General features: G+C 47.0%; 3 protein-coding genes across 8 annotated transcripts in view; 2 read left to right on the forward strand and 1 right to left on the reverse strand.

Annotated features, from left to right (window-relative positions):
• The window catches only part of LOC123136339 (uncharacterized), a 14,172-nt gene extending 7,050 nt beyond the window's left edge, over nt 1–7,122 (forward strand). For 5 of the 6 annotated variants that reach the window (XM_044555708.1, XM_044555709.1, XM_044555711.1 and 2 more), the window contains 6 exons: nt 137–304; nt 3,277–3,825; nt 3,906–5,234; nt 5,393–5,720; nt 5,809–6,064; nt 6,169–7,122. In XM_044555708.1, the coding sequence (XP_044411643.1) occupies nt 194–304; nt 3,277–3,825; nt 3,906–5,234; nt 5,393–5,720; nt 5,809–6,064; nt 6,169–6,376 (2,781 nt within the window). In that variant the 5' untranslated portion in view covers nt 137–193 and the 3' untranslated portion in view covers nt 6,377–7,122. The remainder of the gene's footprint in view (nt 1–136; nt 305–3,276; nt 3,826–3,905; nt 5,235–5,392; nt 5,721–5,808; nt 6,065–6,168) is intronic. The other variant, XM_044555707.1, reaches the window with a different exon arrangement.
• A 477-nt stretch (nt 7,123–7,599) lies between these two features.
• On the forward strand, nt 7,600–12,308 carry LOC123136341 (uncharacterized). The gene is made up of 11 exons (XM_044555712.1): nt 7,600–8,034; nt 8,494–8,580; nt 8,697–8,816; nt 8,906–9,100; nt 9,188–9,391; nt 9,477–9,964; nt 10,546–10,645; nt 10,890–10,949; nt 11,036–11,128; nt 11,210–11,329; nt 11,589–12,308. The coding sequence occupies exons 1-11, from the start codon at nt 7,852–7,854 to the stop codon at nt 11,937–11,939; spliced, it is 2,001 nt and encodes a 666-aa protein (XP_044411647.1). The 5' UTR covers nt 7,600–7,851; the 3' UTR covers nt 11,940–12,308.
• A 1,939-nt stretch (nt 12,309–14,247) lies between these two features.
• LOC123136342 (DNA (cytosine-5)-methyltransferase DRM2) lies at nt 14,248–17,324 on the reverse strand. The gene is made up of 2 exons (XM_044555713.1): nt 16,512–17,324; nt 14,248–15,530 (listed from the first exon to the last, which is right to left on the reverse strand). Exons 1-2 carry the CDS (start codon nt 17,043–17,045, stop codon nt 14,349–14,351), a joined length of 1,716 nt encoding a protein of 571 aa, XP_044411648.1. The 5' UTR covers nt 17,046–17,324; the 3' UTR covers nt 14,248–14,348.
• Between the last annotated feature and the right edge of the window lie 4,079 nt (nt 17,325–21,403).

Genomic DNA, 21,403 nt, shown 5'->3' on the forward strand with positions numbered 1-21,403 from the left:
GCATTATAGAAATTTTAAATGCTTGTAGACAAAAAAAAAACGAGTTGTGTGTCAGGGCCTTACCATGTAATATTATCCTTTATTTACTTCTTTTTAACTGGAATATAGGGTTCATATCATGTTTTCCTTTCTTCAGGAATTTCTTACAGTTGAGGAAAGGAAATTGAAGGATGTGGTGGATTTCTGGTCTAGGATGAAGAAAGGCAAGCATAAGTTGGACACTTGGGATCTTACCTATCTGGAATACAAAATCTTCTCTTGGTCTCTAGAGGATGTCCTCAACAAGGACCTGCTCAAGGAAAAGGTTGGGATTTCTTAACCATTGCCTTAGACAAGCCATACTATTCTACTTACAAAAAATTATTGTCATTTTTTAAACATATTGCATTCTAAAGTTGCCCTGAGTCAAAGTTTGTCAAGTTTGACCAAATTTATAGGAAACAAATATCAACAAGTATGGAATCAGTAGGTATATTTTGAAAATATATTTCATGATGGATCCAACGATAATAATTTGCTGCCATGATTGTTGGTACTTTTCTTATAAAATTGGTCCAATTTTAAAAAGATTGAATTAGGACAGCTCCAGAATGCAACCTAGTCTGGAGTGAAGGGGGTACAATTTTTTTGTGGAGGGAGGGGGGGCATGATTTACTGATTTAAAAAAATATTTTTATCTGATAATTAATTGTTTGGAAACCTCTTTGGACATGACAATGAACAATATTTCACTCGTATGAAAATTGATCTTTGCACGCTGCTCAAAAGCATGAAAAACATAAGCTTCATGTTTTGACCTTTTAAAGGCATGATAAATAAAACCATACCATTGGCATGTTGTAGGATGGCTAAGTCACGATAATGCATTGCGGTGGCAAGGCTCCAGCGAGCCCGTTCTTTCAAACAGTATTTGCATACATAAAAGATCTTTAAAAAAATGCACATGTGTATATATATGTGCAGTATGTACGGAATTTCATCAGCATATATTTTCATACGTGGCTTACAAAAAAGCAAAGTACACAGTCCAAAATGGACTTTTATCTGGATTAGAATTTTGAATATTTTTTGTAGCCTACAAATAAATTATTGGTATTAAACTTCACAAATACCCAGAGAACATGTATACGTCTTGGCAGACTTTAAAAATAGTTAAAATTACATTTTTGATTTTTTACAAAATATAGGGCTCTTAAACCTTCTCTATTATTAAAAGGGAGTCTGCCGTTTGGTTTGGTTTCATCCTGCCACCCAAAATTACGACCTGCATTAACTCAATCAAAGTAAATCAATTCTTATCAAAACCTCAACTAAATCAAAATTGTCCTTTCCTTCTACTGCCCATACCTAAATCAAATCAAATCAAACAAAACGTCGACTAGATCAAAACTTGCCATATCTTTCCCTACACATACTCAATCAAATCTTACGAAAATATAGAATCTGATGAGTGCAAGGTATATGACACGATTGATGTTAAACCACTAGAATATCTACGCCCTAGTTATATGTATGCCCTAGTTGCAACTCACGAACAATTATCTAGTCACCGATAAGATATGATCCGTGTGCCCATTAGTTTGTCCATCGACAGTGAACATAACCTCTAAAAGAGGACCAATATCATCATTAAATTTTATTTCTAAGCAACATCGTTAACAAAAGTTTTGTCTAATGTGTGGGTTGTGTGAACCGCCACACTCTCTTCCTCAACTCTATCGGCGAACGTCGTCGAGGCCAGATCCGACTCAGTCATGGGCCGGACCGGGGCTCTAGCTGCCAATTGCATCCAGGCAACATATCAGGCGGTGCCGACTGCTAGGAGCTGCCATGGCCCGCACGGCCATGACGTCTTTCTCTTTCGGTGATTTCTCCTTTGGCTAGCTAGTTACGTGTCAGCAAGCGGCTATGCAGCTAACATAACGCTTACATTTCATCCGGTAAAATCCAATAACCTAGAGTAGCATTCGGTGTGATAGCCATGGTCTGATGTTGGTTGGATCAGTGACTCCTTGAAAGTGTTGCCTTGAACCGTTGTTACATTTTGACAGCTCACATGTCGAACGATGAGTGAATTGGTCCAAAGGCCATGGCAGAGCTCCACTAGGGCGAACCTTGGCTGTCGCCTGCCCTGCAAAAAAAGAGGAAAAAGAAGTACTCCTTATGTAAACTAATATAAGAGCGTTTAGATAACTAAAGTAGTGATCTAAACGTTTTTATATTAGTTTACGGAGGGAGTAACTAATTAGACCCATCTAAGGCCCTTTTGTTTTATATCCTTCTACCTGGCAGCCCATAACTAATGAGGCCCATCTCAGGCCCATTTATTTTATATCTTTCTATTTGGGAGAGGAACGCTAAAAAATAAAAATAAAAACCTAGGACTGGGTCACTGGGAGGGGAGCAGCCAGCAGCGACCGACCAGGCGACCGGCCAGCCAGCCAGCAGCTCTGTTTTTCTCCTCTCGCTTCTCGCGCGGGGCGTTGGCGATCGGCGTGGGTGGGCGGGGGGCAGATGCTTTCCGGCGTGGGGGATGGCGGGCCACCGGCCACGGGCGCTCTAAACCCAGATCTTCCCAGAGGCCACAACGCCGCGTCGCGGCTGCTCAGGCAGCAGGCGACGCCGGCGCCGCGCGCGGTGAACCAGTGAGCAGCAAGAGCAGTCTTACCCTCCCTCTCCCCGTCTGTAATTTTATCCGATTCAATTCCTAGTTTCCTGCCTAATTAGTCGGGAAAAGTTCTAATTAGGTCAGAGATTTTGCGCTGAATAAATTTGTTGTTTACACAGCCTAGAGAATCGAACCTAGCGATGGTTAAGAGGAACACTGTCGATTCATTTTACAAAAGAAATAGAGTTGATTGTGAAGCTAATGAACCAACATTGACCAAATGCTCAGCCTCCCCTCTCCTGTTACCAGCAGTGGGCAACAAGAGGGATGCAGATTGCAGAAAGAAACCAGCCGAGGATGAAAGTCTCAGTTGCAGGCTTGCAGCTGTTAACGTGGCTTACGTCACAATTTTGTTCTTTTAATGTAGTCATACGATTTGGTATTTATTCGAAAGAAAAAAAATGTCGGCAGCTTCACCCCTCCTGAGATTTCTTTCTAGCACTCATGGTGACTTGTTTGTTACCTTTAATTCTTAACTGTTGGTACAAGAATAAGAAATGTAGCCAGCTTCATTTCCAGTCACATCTTAACAGCATAGCGGCAGGTATATAAAAAAAATGATTCGATATTCGTGCAATGATAATGGCTAAACCGCTCCATCATCCCAGGTGAAGAAAATACCCAAGACATTCTCGTCGCTGGAGCATTACTTGGATTCGTTTGCTGACCCATTGGTCGAGGAAGTACACGCGGACTTCCTCTCTTCGTTCGAGGGCTACCACCAAGCACCATTCGTTCAGGTAACCAGGGTTCAGAAGCTCGACCATGGCGAGAAGTCCCAGGCCTTCTTCTTCTGTTTCCTGGCTGCCCGGAGAACATCGTACGCTCCCGTCAAGGACGACATCGTCGCCGTCTCCTCCTCGAGGAAGGGCAAGCACCCGTTATCCTACGTCCTGGGTTCGGTTTGCAAGAGCTGGGAAGACGACGAGGATTTCCCTGCTGACTGCTTCATCGTCAGGCTGTCGACGGCTGTTCCGCCCGTGGATGTCGACGCTGGAACGAATAGGCCCATGGCGCCACTGTTCGTCTCCTTCCTCATGAACACCAAGACGTACAATCGCATCTGGACGTGCCTTCAGCTGGGGAAGACGAGCGGTCGGAAGAGAGTGAGCGATGCCGGTCTCGTGGATGCCGTCTGGAGATACAGCGCCTCAAAGGTATGCTCTTCTTATGTAGTCTGCTATGATTCTTCATCACTGTCTTACCTTACCTGTAAATTTCTCTTTTCGACATGAAGGCAGTGGAAAATGACTCCCGGTCCCAGTTATCTCACCGGTCCCGTGCCACCGACGACCTTGGGCTCGACAGGTTCAGGCTTAACGAGTCGCAGCTGAATGCAGTAGAGGACTCCGTTGCAGCAATGGGGAGCCCTTCTCCTTCCCTGAAGCTGATATGGGGGCCTCCGGGGACTGGCAAAACCAAGACCATCAGCACCATACTCTGGGCGATGCTGCTCAGGGGGCACCGGACGCTTACTTGTGCTCCGACCAACACCGCGGTGCTGGAGGTCGCGTCTCGAGTAGTCCAGCTTGTCCGGGAGTTCTCAAATGGCGGCAGCGGCGGCTGCTTCCTGAGTGACATCGTTCTGCTGGGAAACAATGAGAAGATGAAGGTAGAGGCCAGCCATGAGCTCTCTGCGGTGTTCCTTGACTGTCGCGTCGAGCGGCTTTCCCAATGCTTCTCGCCAAATGGAGGCTGGGGGCACTGCTTGCGTTCGCTGACGGATTTTCTTGCGGAGCCTGTGAGCAAATACCAGCTGTACACCGATAAAATTACCAAGGACCGTGAGGAGGAGGAGAAGAAGAGGAACATTTCATCAAATGTGCTAGATAAGAAGAACAAAAATGTTGCAAGATGCAATAAAGGGAATGATCATGAAAAGGATAGATGCAATAACCAAGGAGACGAGCAAGTGTTTGTTACCCTGTCATTCAAGGATTTTGTGAGAGCCACTCACAAGGAACTCGCTCACAACTTGTGCCACTGCATCGAGGCATTGCAGAATGATTTCCCAAGGGACCCTACGACGGCGCCGAATTTCTGGTGCATGTCCGATGTGGTAGAAGTAACAAGAGTTCTCGGTGCGTTGCTAGACGCCGGTGCCGGCGACAGACACGAGGCATGGGTGAGCGATGTCGGCGATGCCTGCAGCCCGTGCTCTGTGAGCAACGATCCTCCATGCAAGGAATGCAGATTCAGGAAAGCAAGGTCACTCTGTCTCGAACAACTGGAGTATCTGCGCAACAATCTGAAGCTCCCCGGCTACTGCGACAAGCGACCGATTGAAATCTACCTGCTCCAGAGAGCCAAGAGTATCCTGTGCACTGTTTCCACTTCTTTCAGGCTGTATAACGTACTGCCCACGGACAATCAGAAACCTGTTGGCGGGCAAGGACAACGGCAACACAAAGAGCCCGAGATCTTCCCCCCTCTGGAGTTGTTGGTCGTCGACGAAGCCGCACAGCTCAAGGAGTGTGAGGCCATGATCCCGCTGCAGCTGCCTTGTATAAGGCACGCTGTTTTCATCGGGGACGAGCGCCAGCTACCTGCTCTCGTCAAGAGCAAAGTATGATCTCTGAAGCCAGTTCACTTACTACTCCCTCTGTCCCATAATATAAGTCACTAACGCTCTTATATTATGGAACGGAGGGAGTAGTTAGTAGTTACTAGTACTAGAGTAGACTTGACCAATAAGACCCTTTGCTTGTGAAATGGTCGTTGCAGATATCCGAGAACGCCGATTTTGGAAGAAGCATCTTCGAGAGGCTGATCTCGCTAGGCTGCCGCAAGCACCTCCTGGACACCCAGTACAGGATGCATCCGGAGATAAGCAGGTTCCCTGTGTGGAGGTTTTATGACGGCAAGGTAGGTGACGGGGCCAACGTCGTCTCCAAGAGCCACCGGCGCCGGCTCTTGAGAGGCAACATGTTTGGGCCGTACTCATTCATCAACGTGCATGGGGGGCGCGAGAGCAGCGAGGAGCATAGCCGGAGCCCCAAAAACACCATCGAGATCGCCGTCGTCTCGCTGATAGTCGAGAGACTGTTCCGAGGTCTGTCGTATCTACAAGCAGACAATATAATGCTGGCCTTCGTTTGTGGCATAACTTTTTCTCTTTATTTCTGGACGCCACATCACAGAGTCGGCTTCTTCGGGAACAAGGCTATCCGTTGGCATCCTGTCGCCGTACAACGCTCAGGTGAGGGCGTTCCAGGAGAAGCTGGAGAAACCATACGGAAGCCGCGATGGTTTCTCTCTCAAGATAAAGTCCGTGGACGGGTTCCAGGGCGGGGAGGAAGATGTCATCATCATATCCACGGTGAGGAGCAACGAGGATGGCGCGGTCGGGTTCCTCAGGGACGCGAAGCGTACCAACGTGGCTCTCACAAGGGCCAAGTAAGCCAAGCATCAGTAACCTTGTGGTCATGTGTTCTTATATGTATACTACTATGAGTCTATGACTGCCTTGAATGAACTGGGTGGTTTCTTTTGGTCCGCAGGCATTGCTTGTGGGTGATTGGCAACGCGGCGACTCTGTCCAAGAACAGGTCCGTCTGGCAGGACATTGTGTACGACGCTCGGAGGCGACAGCGCTTTTTCCATGCCGACAGGGACAAGGGTCTGTCGGACGCAATGCAGGCGGCAGCTGTTGAGCTCGATGCCGCTGATAATCTGCGCAAGATGGGGTCCTTGCAGTGCGCGGCATGATCCCGAGGTACATACTGTGGAATAAGTTCTCCGAAGCATGCTGTCGGCCTACGGTCGCAGGAGGCTGAAAGCTTCTTGTGGGTTTCCAAAGTTGGCTGGCAAAAAGGAGTGGAAACTAAGCTTGCGGTACTAACATCTTCAGATTACAGAGACCCAGGAGGAAGGAGTGTCGCTCGTTCGTGAGATGATTTGAAGTTCCGAAAGCGGACATCATATATGTTAGATGCGGCTCAAATTTGAAACCGTGCCTGAAGAAGAACGGTTTAACCGTTGTAAACGATCACTTTTATTCGTCGTGAATGAACGGCCATGCCTGCCTGCAAACTTGCATAGCCCTCGTGGAAAAGATACCATGAATGTTTGCTTTGGGCAAAGCATCGGGATAAAGCCGGGGATGCCTTTGGGTGAAAGCTGTGGAGGTTGGTCACGCGCGGGCTCATCAAAAGCTTTGTGTTTAGTCCAGGTTTGGTGCAGGTTTGGTCGTGGTGGGTTTTGGAAGAGCGTCAAGATGCAAAAGATGGGACCAGAGTTGACGGCTCTGAACGAGCTTTGCCAAGGATCTCTGTCGTTCTCGTGTGGTTTATTTTCTTGGATCTGATGTGCTTTAGTTCATTTTTATCAGTAAAGCCAGATCGTTTTTGTAAATGAACACTTTGTTGGTAACACATATACGGTAATCCAAACCCATAAATAACAAGAAAATGGTAAAATTGTAGTAAGAAATGTTGCTTTTTGGACTGTTTGAAGACGCGAGTTATAGCATCATTGCTACGGGCCAAGTAATAGCAGGAGGCAACTGTTTTTGTCAAATGGTTCCAAACAGCACAGGAAGCAAACACAGAAGAGACAGCACAAGATGCCATCCATTGCAATCAGACCGCCCAAAACAGCAGGAAGCAAGCAAGCAAATCCAAAATCCAAAATCCAAAATTCAAAACTCAAAATAACGTGGCAACACGGTGAAAACATCTCACTTTTACAGAGCATACAAGTACTATAGTACTACTACAGTATGTACTTACAAAATGACCATGGAAATTGCGTTGACAACATTACAAGTTGACCGGCGGAGGGGGGCAAGTTGGCAACCAACGGCACGCCCGCGGGCCATCATGGTCAAAATCGTCACCTTTCCACCCGTAGTAGTCGTACTCGTACTAGTGCCCTCCCACTCGCACCCCACTCCGCCAAAAGTCCACCCTTTCCTTCCCTCCCTCCCACGCCCGCCGCCCCGCCCCGCAACCACGCGCGCACGCCCAAACGCCCGCCCGCCATAAAGCCACCCTCTCGTCTCGGGCCTCGCCGCGCGGCCACCCACGCCCAACGCCCCTCCCCACGCCGACGCAATGCACCCCGTCGAGGAGGCTCGCCGCGGCGCGACCGGCGCTGCCGCGTAGGGTCTGGTCAGGTGGCGGCAGGCCGGTGGCGTCGCGGGAGGAAAGGGCCAGGACTGGCGGACCGGAGCCCCGCCGCCCATGCCGTGCGCGCGGGCCGAGGACGCGCTCCCCTCCGCCGCCGCCGACATGGTCTCCGCCTCCCTGATCCAGAAGGTGGCCGGCGGACGGAGGCCCCCCGAGCCAGGCCGCGCTCTGCAGCGCACGCCGCACGTGTCCGCGGGGGACGTCGGCGCGCCGGCGCCGGCGGCCAGCTGCTCCGGGGTAAGTTCCTGCTCCGCACTGCGAAGTCACGACCCACAGAAATCATCATACTCCTGCTATTTTTAAAAATTAAATTTAGATGTCCGGATTATTAGGAGCCATAGCGTGGTTGCGAAAAGCCTAGATTCTTGGTGGAGAAAGGCGAGATTTTAGCACCTAACGCCGCAACCCAGATCAAATCGCTGTCCCTTTGCGGGTGCCGTCGCGCCGAGGGCGCCGTACGGTGGGACGACGTCCTTGTCCCGGATGGACGAACTGCCCCACACTGTCCCCTCGCCTCGTCCGTCCCCCACTCCCGATTAAATCACCACCACAGGCTGTGCGGTCAACCGGCAATCTTGTTGCTTAGTGCTCACTTGACCTCTATCTCTAAGATTGGATGGATTAATAGCATTATCCTCTTGAACTTTATTGATAGCATTATCTTGACTGAATTGCTTTGGTTTGTTCTTGTTGTAGGATGATGGCAAGGGCAGTCGCAGCGGCAGGAGAGAGGAGAGCCGCAGAGGCAGGGCGCGGAGCTACCGGTCGGAGCTCGAGCAGGAAGTGTGTGATTACTCTTCTTCTCCATGGTTACATGTCGTTTTTCGACGGTTCGATGTATGTAATGTATGTCGGTGCCTGGATACGGCGTTTGTTCTTATCCGGTAAAATTCATGCAGGTTAAGAAACTGCAGAGGCAGCTCGAGAAAGAGATCGAGTTGCACGTGGCGTTGGCGGACGCTGTCACGCAGAACGCGCCGCCGCCTGCATTGAATTCTTCTGCCAAGATCCCACCTGAGGTGCAGCAGCTATTTATACTACATTGTCATTTACTAGAAAGTCAATGTGCATTCACTAATCTTGCTTTAACCTTCCATCCATTATGTAGACACAGGAGCTACTAGTTAACATCGCCTCCCTGGAGGGTGCCGTTTCGAACCTCGAAAAGGAGTTAAATGATCTGTATTACCAGCTTTGTCATGAAAGGAATGAACGGCTACTTGCCGAAAATAACCCAGGAGGCTTGCCATCTGCGTCCTCAGATGACCGCTCGCTGTCAACTTGCACGTGTACATGGGAAGAAGTAAGTTTTTATCTGGCAATATCTAAGGGTGCATTATTCCTGATAAAGGAGAGTTATTGATGGTTTCTTGATTGTATTTCTCATCAGCACATATCATCATTGAGGGATTTGAAGTTCGGTGGATCCGAGTCAATGAGATCAATGCAACAAGATTTACTCACAGAACTTGAATATGACCCGGATATTGGAGAAGAGTCCGAAGATAGACAAATGGTTTCCCTAAATAGGCTGCTCGAGAAACACCAAGATATCTCTTTAAACGGACTGTTGGAAAAGCACCGGGACGAAGAGGTCATTTTCATGCTTATGCATAACAGCCTATTCGTGTACTTCTCATACATATTATTAGTATATCGAAGCTTAATTGTTTCTGCAGATGCAAGGATCGTGCTCGGTGGGAAATCAAGGCAAAGAAGATGAAAAGATCGATGATTTATCATTTGAACAGTCCATTCAAAAGTTAACTAGCATGAAAGGAGGAAATCTTTGGAACTACCCAAATCAGCTATCAGAGGAGATGGTGCGCTGCATGAGAAACATTTTCCTCCGTTTATCTGAATCCTCCAAGATATCTGGGAAGGCATCTTCTGATTGTTCATCTTCCTCAGCGGAGCGTCTATCTGGTTCTACACTGGCATCCTTCTCAGATTCATCCATATTACCCTCAATGCTACGGAGCTCTTCGGTTGACTCCTATCACAATGATGAGATGATGAATAAAGCAAGAAACTTTGACCCGTATAAAGTTAATGGAAAGGGAACCCGTAGAGACATCGGAAACTACTGTTCAGCAGCTGAAGTATCTTGGATGTCAGTTGGAAAGGAGCAACTTGAATATGCATCTGAAGCTCTAAAAAAGTTCAGGTTTGCTGCTACAACCTTGGCCAAAGTTAACAACAATCCTACTTTAGACATTTTATGTACTTACAAATATCACTACTTATTTATGGAACAATGGATTTTAATTCATATATGTGGAACTGTTAACATCGGATCAACATTTCTAATTGCAGTGCCCTAATCGAAAAATCTACAAATAACTGAACTGAGGGAAGAATAGGATACTCGATGTAATCTTTAGTTTCTGGAAACAATCACACTAAGTTTTTTTTTTCTTTAAAAATCGAGCTGCTTATCATCATTTAGCACCATAAGGTATCCTTGTCAGCATGTTATCTGCTTATATCTGAATGTGTTTGCTAACAAACTTTTGCATCCCCATTTCTTTGGTTGATCATCCATCTATAACATAAATCTTAGGAATAAAAGAATCTCGATGCATGAAAGCATCTTTTTCGCGACAAATTTTCCTAATTGGTGTTATCCCTGCCCATAAGCCCATTATTCTGGAGCAAGTTTTACTTCTTACTCCCTCTGTAAAGAAATATAAGAACGTTTAGACCACTATATTTAGTAATTCGTGTATCATTCTCATTGGTTTGCAGATTTCTTGTGGAGCAGCTATCAAAAGTTAACCCTAATTGTTTGAACTCTGATGAGCGGCTAGCCTTTTGGATTAACTTGTATAATGCGCTGATAATGCATGTAAGTACGAGTTGTTAATTACAAGGCTGGTTTGCAGGCATGGATTGTATTTCAAAATAATTTATACATTTCCCTGATTCTATATATCTACTTTGATATTCCATATTTAATGGAAAAATAAGATCACTCAGTTCTGTTATATTTCCATTCCAAATCTTTCTTTACAAAAAGCCTTAATTTTCAACTCTCTATGACATGCATGTTGAGCCTCGTGCACTAACAATTCTGTATTGGCATCTACCAGTCATACCTAGCATACGGAGTTCCCCGGAATGACATCAAGCTTTTCTCTCTAATGCAAAAGGTTTGTCGAGTCTCTGTTTCCAGTTGAACAAATACATTCCATCTTTCTTCAGTGAGGCAGTCGGTTAAAGTGAGTTGGTGATGCAGGCCTGTTACACAGTTGGTGGCCAGTCGTTCAGTGCAGCTGAAATAGAGTATGTGATACTAAAGATGAAGACTCCAGTGCACCGGCCCCAACTTGTATAACTCTTTTCTTAATCCATTTTGTTTGCCCCTAGTTTTGTTATAACACCTCTTATTGTTCTCCCTACCCGTTTGTAGTCTTTGATGTTGGCTCTTCAGAAGTTCAAAATTTCTGAGGGGCACAAGAAGTACTCGATCGATCAAGCTGAGCCCCTTCTGCTGTTTGGTCTCAGTTGTGGAATGTTCTCTTCACCAGCTGTAAGTACATGAAGAGACTGTCATAATTTCCTGGAAATACGCGTATATTGCTCTTCCATTCTATATAAAGAAGAAAACCTAGCCTGTTATGCAATGCTTGTTTGTTCAAACCTTGCTCCCTTTTAACGTACTATCTAGGATATTTGAACATGTGCACTGCCATAACCAATTATAAGAATCATAAAGTATAATCTATCTTTCCCTCTGTGTGTATATTCTAATATTCATGTTATTGAGGTGATGATCTGCTGTCATACAGGTAAGAATCTTCACGGCAGCAAACGTCAGGAACGAGCTTCTGGAGTCATTGAGAGACTACATCCAAGCTTCCGTCGGCATAAGTGACCGAGGGAAACTACTGATCCCAAAGCTACTGCAGAGTTACGCCAAGGGGGCCGTCGAAGACTCCCTGTTCACGGACTGGATCTGCCATCACCTCTCACCTGAACAAGTAGCAGCCATCCGAGAGTATTCCTCTCAGAGGAGGCAGCGGCTTCTCGGGGCACGCAGTTTCACCGTGGTCGCGTTTGACTCGAAATTCCGGTACCTGTTCTTGCCTGACAGCAGTGGCTCCCAGAAGCCACAACACAGAACGGGCTCCCTAGGCTGATCCTGCCAGCTGGTATGTTTGGGCCACAGAATTCATTCTTTGCAGACTGGAAAATGTGATGGCTAGTTGTATATGGTGTACATTTTTGGGGAGGAAATTATACAACACAGCAGAGCTCAGAAACCGCTTCGGCGAAGATATTTCATTTGCGAAGTTGGATTATCTCTACCAAGATAACGGCGAAAGGAAGATGTTTTGGATCTCATGGTGTTTGGCGCTGCGTTTCATACCGGGGATACCGTTTTGGTCTTTCTTTTCTCAAATATATACTTTTCTCTTTTGTAAAGGTGTTTTTGTCTGGGTTGATTGGTTTGTAAGTTGCGCACTAATAAATTGGGTGGTGCCATATATTGTGAGAGGGTTCTGTTTTTTGCACTGAAATCTAGCCACATAGCTGGCATGAAATTGTTGCGGATGTGCCGATATTTAGATTCATGCAGGGCATAAACAACATTACATAAATCATGTTTAGAGATTTACAATGTCAACAATTTGTGAATTGGATGCTGATTTGAAACTTAAATTGGATGTACTTTTTTAGAACAAATATATACATGTTGTTTACATATATCCAATACAAATATTTACGAATGTGTAAAATTGTTTGAACAATCATCCGAATCTCTCGCTGTCATTCCAGCCTGATGCTGGTGGTAACTCCTATATCCAAGGACGCAAAGCTAAAGAACCACCTGAATCATTACCATGTGCTGTCAAGGTTAATTTGTATAAATAGATTTCCTCTTGCGAGATGAGCAACGACAAATGCCTCCATACTATAATTATGTAGACTCAGAAGAAGTGCAATTTTTTTTTAATGGTGAGAGTGCAAGGTGACTTCTTCATTAGTCTTGCACTCCAGCAGCTCCCTCTCTTCTTATTCTGCCACAGCAGCTCCCTCCCTTCTTAGTCTGCCTCCGGACAGACGGCTTAATATCGCCGCGAATGCCCTGAGTTTCACATCTTCATCTGGATCGTCGAAGGCTCTAAAGAACATAAATACACCAGCGAAGGAATAATCAGTTCACGAGCAACCAGCGACGGCATGTTACTGTTGTCACAAGAATATGATTCCATTACACTCTACAGAAATCGCAGCTTCCAGCTGCAAAAGACATCTACATGTAACTGAAAATGAATGAAGCTTTAGTGAGAGTTGAGAGGCCACAGTTCTCATACAGCAGATCACAGAAGTTGTCAGCATAGATATGCCAGAGCCCGTCCGAACAGGTCCAGATGCCAGGCCAGAAGTCAGCTAGGAAAACCATATTGGCAACTTAACATGCAAATCAAAATAATCTAGCAAGAAAAAGAACAGAACAAGCTATTTCTGAAAGCGCATCGGCCATGTTTGCATTGCAGTATTGACCAGATACTAATTCTGCAACTGTAACAGCTTGGTTTGCACTCCACTGTAGACTGTCTTATATCTGTGTGAACGTATCAGTTCTTTTGCATTGCAAGTGAAACACCAAATTCCAGTCTTAAATTGCCCGACAACTTCCTTGAAGAACAAGACAAATACGTCTGACAAAATTACAATTTTCCCTTTGCCTCGTGAGATAAATGCTGAAAATTCTGGAATTGAAGTAAAAATAAATAAGGGTACAATGCACTCTATGTGTACAGAAATATAAACAGTTCTCACTTCCATGTGTACATAAATATAAACAGCAAAGGCCACAACACAAGTTTGCTTTACAAATAGCTAGCAAACAGAGACTGGAAGACACAACAAGCAGTGATGCATCCTAGAATAGCTACCTTTGCTAGCTTCTCATGATTTTACCTCTATTTTCAGTCAACAGGAACTATGGAAAGGAAAAAATAGAACAGGGTTCAACATGTCAAAACTACCCAAATTTAAGTTAATAGAACTCAGCTGAAAACGAAATCCATTTAAAGATACTTCAAAGAAGCCAAGGTAATGATGGAGCTCATAGGCTACACACCAAGAACCCCAAAATGTTGTCATTGGTAACCTACATACAGAACTGCACATTTACATAGCAAGAGTAACAATGCAAGTATATCATCATTATAAAATATTGGAGAAATACAGCCATCTGTCATCACTTAAACAATCAGATCGCATCTTTATGTAGGCATTCATCATCCCAAACTCACACACGCTGTTGATTCAGTAGTACCTTTTTTTCAGTTGGCGATGTCAAGTAAACAGTTGACAATTGAAATTGGACTCCGGTAAGAGTTTAAGGAGGGCCACTGTAGATTTTCTTTCAATAAAAAAGAACAGGTTGTAAATTAGTTAGCAATAATAAATCAGATGCTAAATGTGACTCCCAGATAAACCTCCTCCACATCAGCTCTGTTTAAACTTGAACATTCAGTTTCTTAGAGATAAACACTAAATGAACAAACAGCCACTACAACGGATAGGCTGATAGGCTACATCCTCGCCATAACGGACTTGACAACATTCAGTATTCTCGAGTACTCGTAGAACAGAGCAGATTGCTCGCCCTGTAAACCATCACGGTGGTGACGGTTGCTGCCAGTAAGATTGTTGCATGGGCTGCCTCCAATTATCAAGTCAAAACCACCCAATCTTCTAGTTAATGACTCGATTGAATCATTAGTGAGAGTCTCCACGTCTGGAATCTCAATCAGACTGCCACCCGTTTGATTCTGATTCCACCAACCTCTGAAAATCCTCCTGTTCACTTCAGAAATCTCAACAGAAACCACTGTCTTCATGTGGACCCCAAGCTTGTGCAGAGCTACTTCTCCTCCTCCAATACCAGTGAATAAAGACAGCACATTTATACCATCAGGAAACATGTCTCTCAACACTGACAAGTGATAAGCAACTGTATCCACTTGAAATGAGTTGCCAAGAGCTTTGTACCTCTCCATCTTGCATACTCCTCTCGTGTGGTCTCTTGGGAAACCAAGTAGATACTCCATCTCATGAGGCTCCAAAGGCGCAACCTTGTTCTTTCCAATCCACACAAGATTCCATTTCCTGCATTCATCCGTGACATACTTCTGAACACTTGGAGATGGTAGACTGCCTGAGCTTGCAAGAGCATACTCGATGCGTTCTGTCAGCTTTGCACTTGCCACACTCGTCAGCAGGCAGTTTAGCTGCCTTCTTGGGTCCCAGTAAGGCCACCACTTCTCATAATCAGGGAACGCCTCAAATATATTCTTTGGGGGGAGGGGAAGGAGAGGTGACCTGTTATCAATTGGTAGATTGTGTATATAACCTCGTTTTCTGGCAGCTGCACAAAGGTACTTAGAATCCACAAATTCTGGTTCGATGTCATATAAGGTTCTTGAAATAGTTCTCCATACGCCTCTAGGGGCTAAGGCCACATTCTCATAATAAAAAAAGGGGGGTCCAGTAGCTTGCTTCGTAAGCCTTCTCTTAACTGACCGTAGCCTGTCACTAGGCAGATTAAACCCGACCATTGGATTTGGAAGAGGCATTGGGTCGTCCTGGCTACCATCAAAAGGAGGTTGATTTCCTTGTGCTTCACCTCCATATCGCTTCCTCTTCTTATTGCTCTCTTCCATGAGTCTCACTTTCTTTCTCTGTCCAAAGGAATCAAAGAAGCTGCCCGTAGCCTGCAAAATTACACAAATCAGTGTCCTTGCATCGAACTAGAAGGTGATGCATGTCTTCGTCGTGCAAATGTGTTCCCAGGGCTACGAGTTAAAGGGCAGGCTTCTTGTGGTAACAGTCCTCGTTTTTTTCGGTGTTGTATAGCATGCAAGCGTAAACGGTTCTCTAATGGGCCTTTATTTGTTTGCTGGGTGCTAACTTCCAACCAAAAATATCTGTGCGGTGAAGAAGGTGGGTGTTGACTGACAGATGGGGCCAAAAAGGAGCAAAGAAGCAAAGTGAAACTGGCAACTTTCAGAACGCAGGAATTCTAAGCAGCATAAGGTTTATAGACTAAAAGAGAAAAAAGTTTTTTATTCACATTTAGAGTAAAACCACAAGGTACTTCGTGGTCAGATGAATTTCTAGGATGACAATCTCCTGCTGACTGTGATGCATAGATTAGTCAATTAATACAGAAAGAGGGGGCATCCATGCCTAAGAGTAAACAAAAATTAACATAAGGTGCCTTCTCCATCAAATCATGCTCGTCAAATCAACAATTACAAGAGAGAGGCATTACTACATCTGGTGATAACCATATTTGCTTTATCTTCAGGTTAATTTAATTCGATTCCATGATTGCACATCAGAGTGGCTCAAGTTATCGATTGCATGATTGCACATCAGAGTGGCTCAAGTTATCGATTGCAGGATTGCACTAATTAGCTAATTGCGTCGCAAACAGACTCCATATTACTGAGATATGTCAACTCTTATTTGGTGCTGATCTTAAATTAGTGGGACAATGCTGGCTGAATGAAAAAAATCCAAAACTTATTTCGTGAGAGTGACAGTGACGTCTCTGTCTCAGATATCATGTTGGCTGTTTCACTTGTACCAACGAATACTTAAAAAATTCAACAAGACAAATATTTCACATAGATCATCATTATACGTACAATCATACTAAATTATCAAGCTGGAGATATAGAATCATCTACCTCATCATCAGAACGATCAGAGTTGGGCTCACTCCCACCAGCAGCATCATTGTTGCCATCCCAATTCTCGGAATCAAGATCGTCGTCGTTGTCGCGGTCATCTTCAATGCTCTGGGGGGCGCAGCCAGAAGTAGAGCAGTCACCCACCAAACTCGAAAGCGACGCGATGCCCCTGCGCGGCGCGCACACGACAGGGGGATGCGCCAGGACGCGTGGGGATACGCGTATCCCTGAGTATCTCTTGTTCTGTGATTTAATACAAGAAACGAAAGAATTCGGGATGCGGCAGGGATGCTTGGCAAATACGGCCGCGATACGGGTGCGGAGGGGGACGGCAACGGTGGCCGCTGGCGAGGAAGAAGATGCAGGCAAGGGGGGAGATGGGAAGGGGGCCGCCGACGAGAAAGAAGCTCCGGGAAGAGCGGAAGATGGGCACTGTGGCCGCCGGCGAGGAAGAAGATTCGAGCGGGGAGGAAGATGGCGACGGAGGCCGCGGACGAGCAAGGAGGGGAGGCGGCGGAGCGGTGGCCTCATCTCCCTGTCCTGCGGCACTCCGGCGGCTGGAGCAAGGTAGGGCAGAGCACGGGACTGGGAGCGGCTGGGGGAGCTGAGTTAGGGCCCGTTGCTTAGCCCTCCGGCGGCTGGAGCAAAGTCGCGGCGCGAGATCGGGGAGGTGGGAGGAGTATGGCCGCGACGAGGTGTGCGGTGGCGGCCGGGCGGCGCGAGCGGAGGGCGGCTTAGGGGTTTCGCGAGGGCGGCGGTGGAGCACGGGGAAGACAGGGCAAGGGCCTAAAATTAGAAGAGATGTTTGTCCATGGGGTTTTGTGAAAAATATTGACTAGGGTCAGCGAAGGTAAAATGTGATGAACCACTTTGTTTAAAATTGGAACTTAGAGCATCTCCAGCCGTTGAGCCCCCAAGGAGGCATTTTTTTCACCTCTTGGGGGGCTGCCGGCGAGAACTTTGGCCCGAGGGTGGGAATTTTTCCATTCGTTGCGCCCCCAGGAGGCGAGAAGCGGGAGCCGACGAGGACGAGCGGGTGCTGGTGATCCCCGTGGCGCGCGCTCGACCTTCGCCAGGACCACGTCGCGCGCTTCATGCCCTGGGGCGCGCTCGCCGCCGCCTTCGCGCGCTCGATGTATGTTACGAGCTGTCAGTCAGAGCGACGGCGGCGGTGGCACCGCCAGTGTCCTCCATCCAGGCGGCCTGCGTTTCGTCCCGTGAGCGCGGGCGGACGTCGGTGCGGAAGAAGACGACCATCTCCAGCGCCTCGAACACCTTATGCCTGTCCAGCACCCCGTTCCACATGCCGCTGAGGATGCGGTAGTTGGTGTTGTAGGGCTGGCGGTGGTGCGCGGCGTGCTGCGCGCGCGACACCAGGACGTGAGCGTCCTGCGGCGCCTCGACGTCGGGCGGCAGGCGGCGGCGCTTCTCATGCGCCCACGCGTGGAACTACTGGCTCAGCACCACGCACGCCGCGAGGACGCCCGCGGATCACGTCCCCGTGGCGCGCGCTCGACCTCCGCCAGGACCATGTCGCGCGCTTCATGCCCTGGGGCGTTCGCGCGCCGCTACGGGGTCGCCCGCTGGTAGTGCGAGCGCAGCCAGGCGTCGACGCATGCCGTGTGGAATGCGTGGCTGCACTGCGGCAGCACTCGCATGTCCTGGCCGTCATCAAACTCGGCGAGGCAGATGGCGCACACGTCCACCTCCGACGCCTCGCCGCCGTCGGCGACGTACCTGACGATGGGCAGCGCGCGTTGGCGACGGGCGGGGCGTCCGCGCCACGAGGCCAAGGCGAAGGACAAGCACGCGCACCGCGCCACAAAGCCGAGGCCGACACAGACCAGCGCGTAGAGCAGGCCGGCGAGGATGAGGATCGGGCCGAGTGAAAGATCGTGGATGTCGCCTAGAGGGGGGGGTGAATAGGTGTTTTAAAATAATTACGGTAGAGGCTTCAACAAATGCGGAATAAATCTAACGGTTAATTTGTCAAGCACAAAACCTACAACAACTAGGCTCACCTATGTGCACCAACAACTTATGCTAAGCAAGATAAGTAACTATGTGATAGCAAGATATATGACAAAGAACAATATGGCTATCACAAAGTAAAGTGCATAAGTAAAGGGTCCGGGTAAGAGATAACCGAGGCACGCGGAGACGATGATGTATCCCGAAGTTCACACCCTCGCGGATGCTAATCTCCGTTTGGAGCGGTGTGGAGGCACAATGCTCCCCAAAAAGCCACTAGGGCCACCGTAATCTCCTCACGCCCTCGCACAATGTAAGATGTCGTGATTCCACTAAGGGACCCTTGAGGGCGGTCACCGAACCCATACAAATGGCAACCCTTGGGGGCGGTCACCGAACCCGTACACTTTGGCAACCCTTGGGGGCGGTCACCGGTACCCATCAAATTGATCGGGGCGATCTCCACAACCTAATTGGAGACCCTGACGCTTGCCCGGAGATTTACACAACAATGATTGAGCTCCGAGCAACACCATCCGTCTAGGACGCCAAGGCACTGCTACGTCTTGAGCTTGCGTTGGTTTTCCGCGAAGAGGAGAGGGTGATGCAGCAATAGTAGCGCAAGTATTTCCCTCAGTTTTTGAGAACCAAGGTATCAATCCAGTACGAGACTCCTCAAAAGTCCCACGCACCTACACAAACAAACAAAGAACTCGCAACCAACGCAATAAAGGGGTTGTCAATCCCTTCACGGCCACTTGCGAAAGTGAGATCTGATAGAGATAGTATGATAAGATAAATATATTTTTTGGTATTTTATAATGTAGATGCAAAAAGTAAAGATGCAAATAAAAATAGATTGAAAGCAAATATGATAAGAGATAGACCCGGGGGCCATAGGTTTCACTAGAGACTTCTCTCAAGATAGCATAAGTATTATGGTGGGTGAACAAATTACTGTCGAGCAATTGATAGAAAAGCGCATAGTTATGAGATTATCTAGGCATGATCATGTATATAGACATCACGTCCATAACAAGTAGACCGACTCCTGCCTGCATCTACTACTATTACTCCACACATCAACCGACTCCTGCCTGCATCTAGAGTATTAAGTTCATAGAACAGAGTAACGCATTAAGCAAGATGACATGATGTAGAGGGATAAACTCAAGCAATATGATATAAACCCCATCTTGTTATCCTCGATGGCAACAATACAATACGTGCCTTGCAACCCTTTCTGTCACTGGGTAAGGACACCGCAAGATTGAACCCAAAGCTAAGCACTTCTCCCATGTTAAGAAAGATCAATCTAGTAGGCCAAACCAAACTGATAATTCGAAGAGACTTGCAAAGATAACTCAATCATACATAAAAGAATTCAGAGAAGATTCAAAAATTATTCATAGATAAACTTGATCATAAACCCACAATTCATCGGATCTCGGCAAACACACCGCAAAAAGAGTTTACATCGAATAGATCTCCACAAGAGAGGGGGAGAACATTGTATTGAGATCCAAAAAGAGAGAAGAAGCCATCTAGCTAATAACTATGGACCCGTAGTCCTGTGGTAAACTACTCACAACTCATCGGAGGGGCAAGGATGTTGATGTAGAAGCCCTCCATGGTCGATTCCCGCTCTGACAGAGTGTCGACGAAGGCTCCAAGATGAGATCTCGCGGATACAGAAGGTTACGATGGTGGAAATTGTGTTTCGTGGTGCTCCTGGATGTTTTCAGGGTACATAGGTATATATAGGAGGAAGAAGTACGTCGGTGGCTGCCCGAGGGGCCCACGGGACAGGGGGCTCGCCCTACAGGGGGGCGCCCTCCTATCTCGTGGAAGCCTCAGCAGCTTCTTGGCTTGCACTCCAAGTCCTTTGGATCACGTTCGTTCCAAAAATCACGCTCCCGAGGGTTTCATTCCGTTTGGACTCCGTTTGATATTCCTTTTCTTCGAAATACTGAAATAGGCAAAAAAACAACAATATGGGTTGGGCCTCCGGTTAGTAGGTTAGTCCCAAAAATTATATAAATGTGTAAAATAAAGCCCATGAACATCCAAAAGGGGTAATATAATAGCATGGAACAATCAAAAATTATAGATACGTTGGAGATGTATCAGGCACCCAAGAGGAACAAGCTCTAGGGTGTCCAAACACCCAAGAGTAACAAGCTCAAGGGTACCAAGCACCCAAGAGTAATAAGCTTCTCAACTTGTAACTTCCACGTATCACATGGAGAACTCAAACCGATGCACCAAATGCAATGGCCAGGTCACACGGAGTGCCCAAGTCCTTCTCTCCCAAATCCCACCAAAGCAACTAATGCTAGGGAGGAAAATGAGAGGAAGAATGAAAGAATAACACAAAGAACTCCAAGATCTAGATCCAAGGGGTTCCCCTCACTTAGAGGGAAAAGTGATTGGTGGAAACGTGGATCTAGATCTCCTCTCTCTTTTCCCTCAAGAACTAGCAAGAATCATTGGAGGGTTTGGGAGTTAGCAAGCTCGAAGAAGGTCAACAATGGGGGAAGAACACGAGCTTAAGAAATAAGGTTCAATGGGGAAGAAGACCCCTTTTATAGGTGGGAGAAAATCCAACCGTTATGCTCACAACCAGCACACAGCGGTACTACCGCTCCAAGGAGCGGTACTACCGCTAGGGCGGTAGTACCCCTTTGAAAAACAACAACGAGGAGGCAAAAGGCCAGTAGAACCACCGGAGCGGTACTACCGCTCGTCCTCACGGTACTACCGCAAATGGTAGCGGTACTACTGCTTGCGAGCGGTACAAAAAAAATACTTCCGTACCTACCTCCGCAGGACATGGGACGAGTTTTTTGGTCCGAAGCGGTACTACCGCTGTAGGAGCCGCGGTAGTACCGCTCTCGAGCGGTAGTAAAAAATTACAT

The sequence above is a fragment of the Triticum aestivum genome, chromosome 6B, assembly GCF_018294505.1.
Source record: "Triticum aestivum cultivar Chinese Spring chromosome 6B, IWGSC CS RefSeq v2.1, whole genome shotgun sequence".
Lineage (NCBI taxonomy): Eukaryota > Viridiplantae > Streptophyta > Magnoliopsida > Poales > Poaceae > Triticum > Triticum aestivum.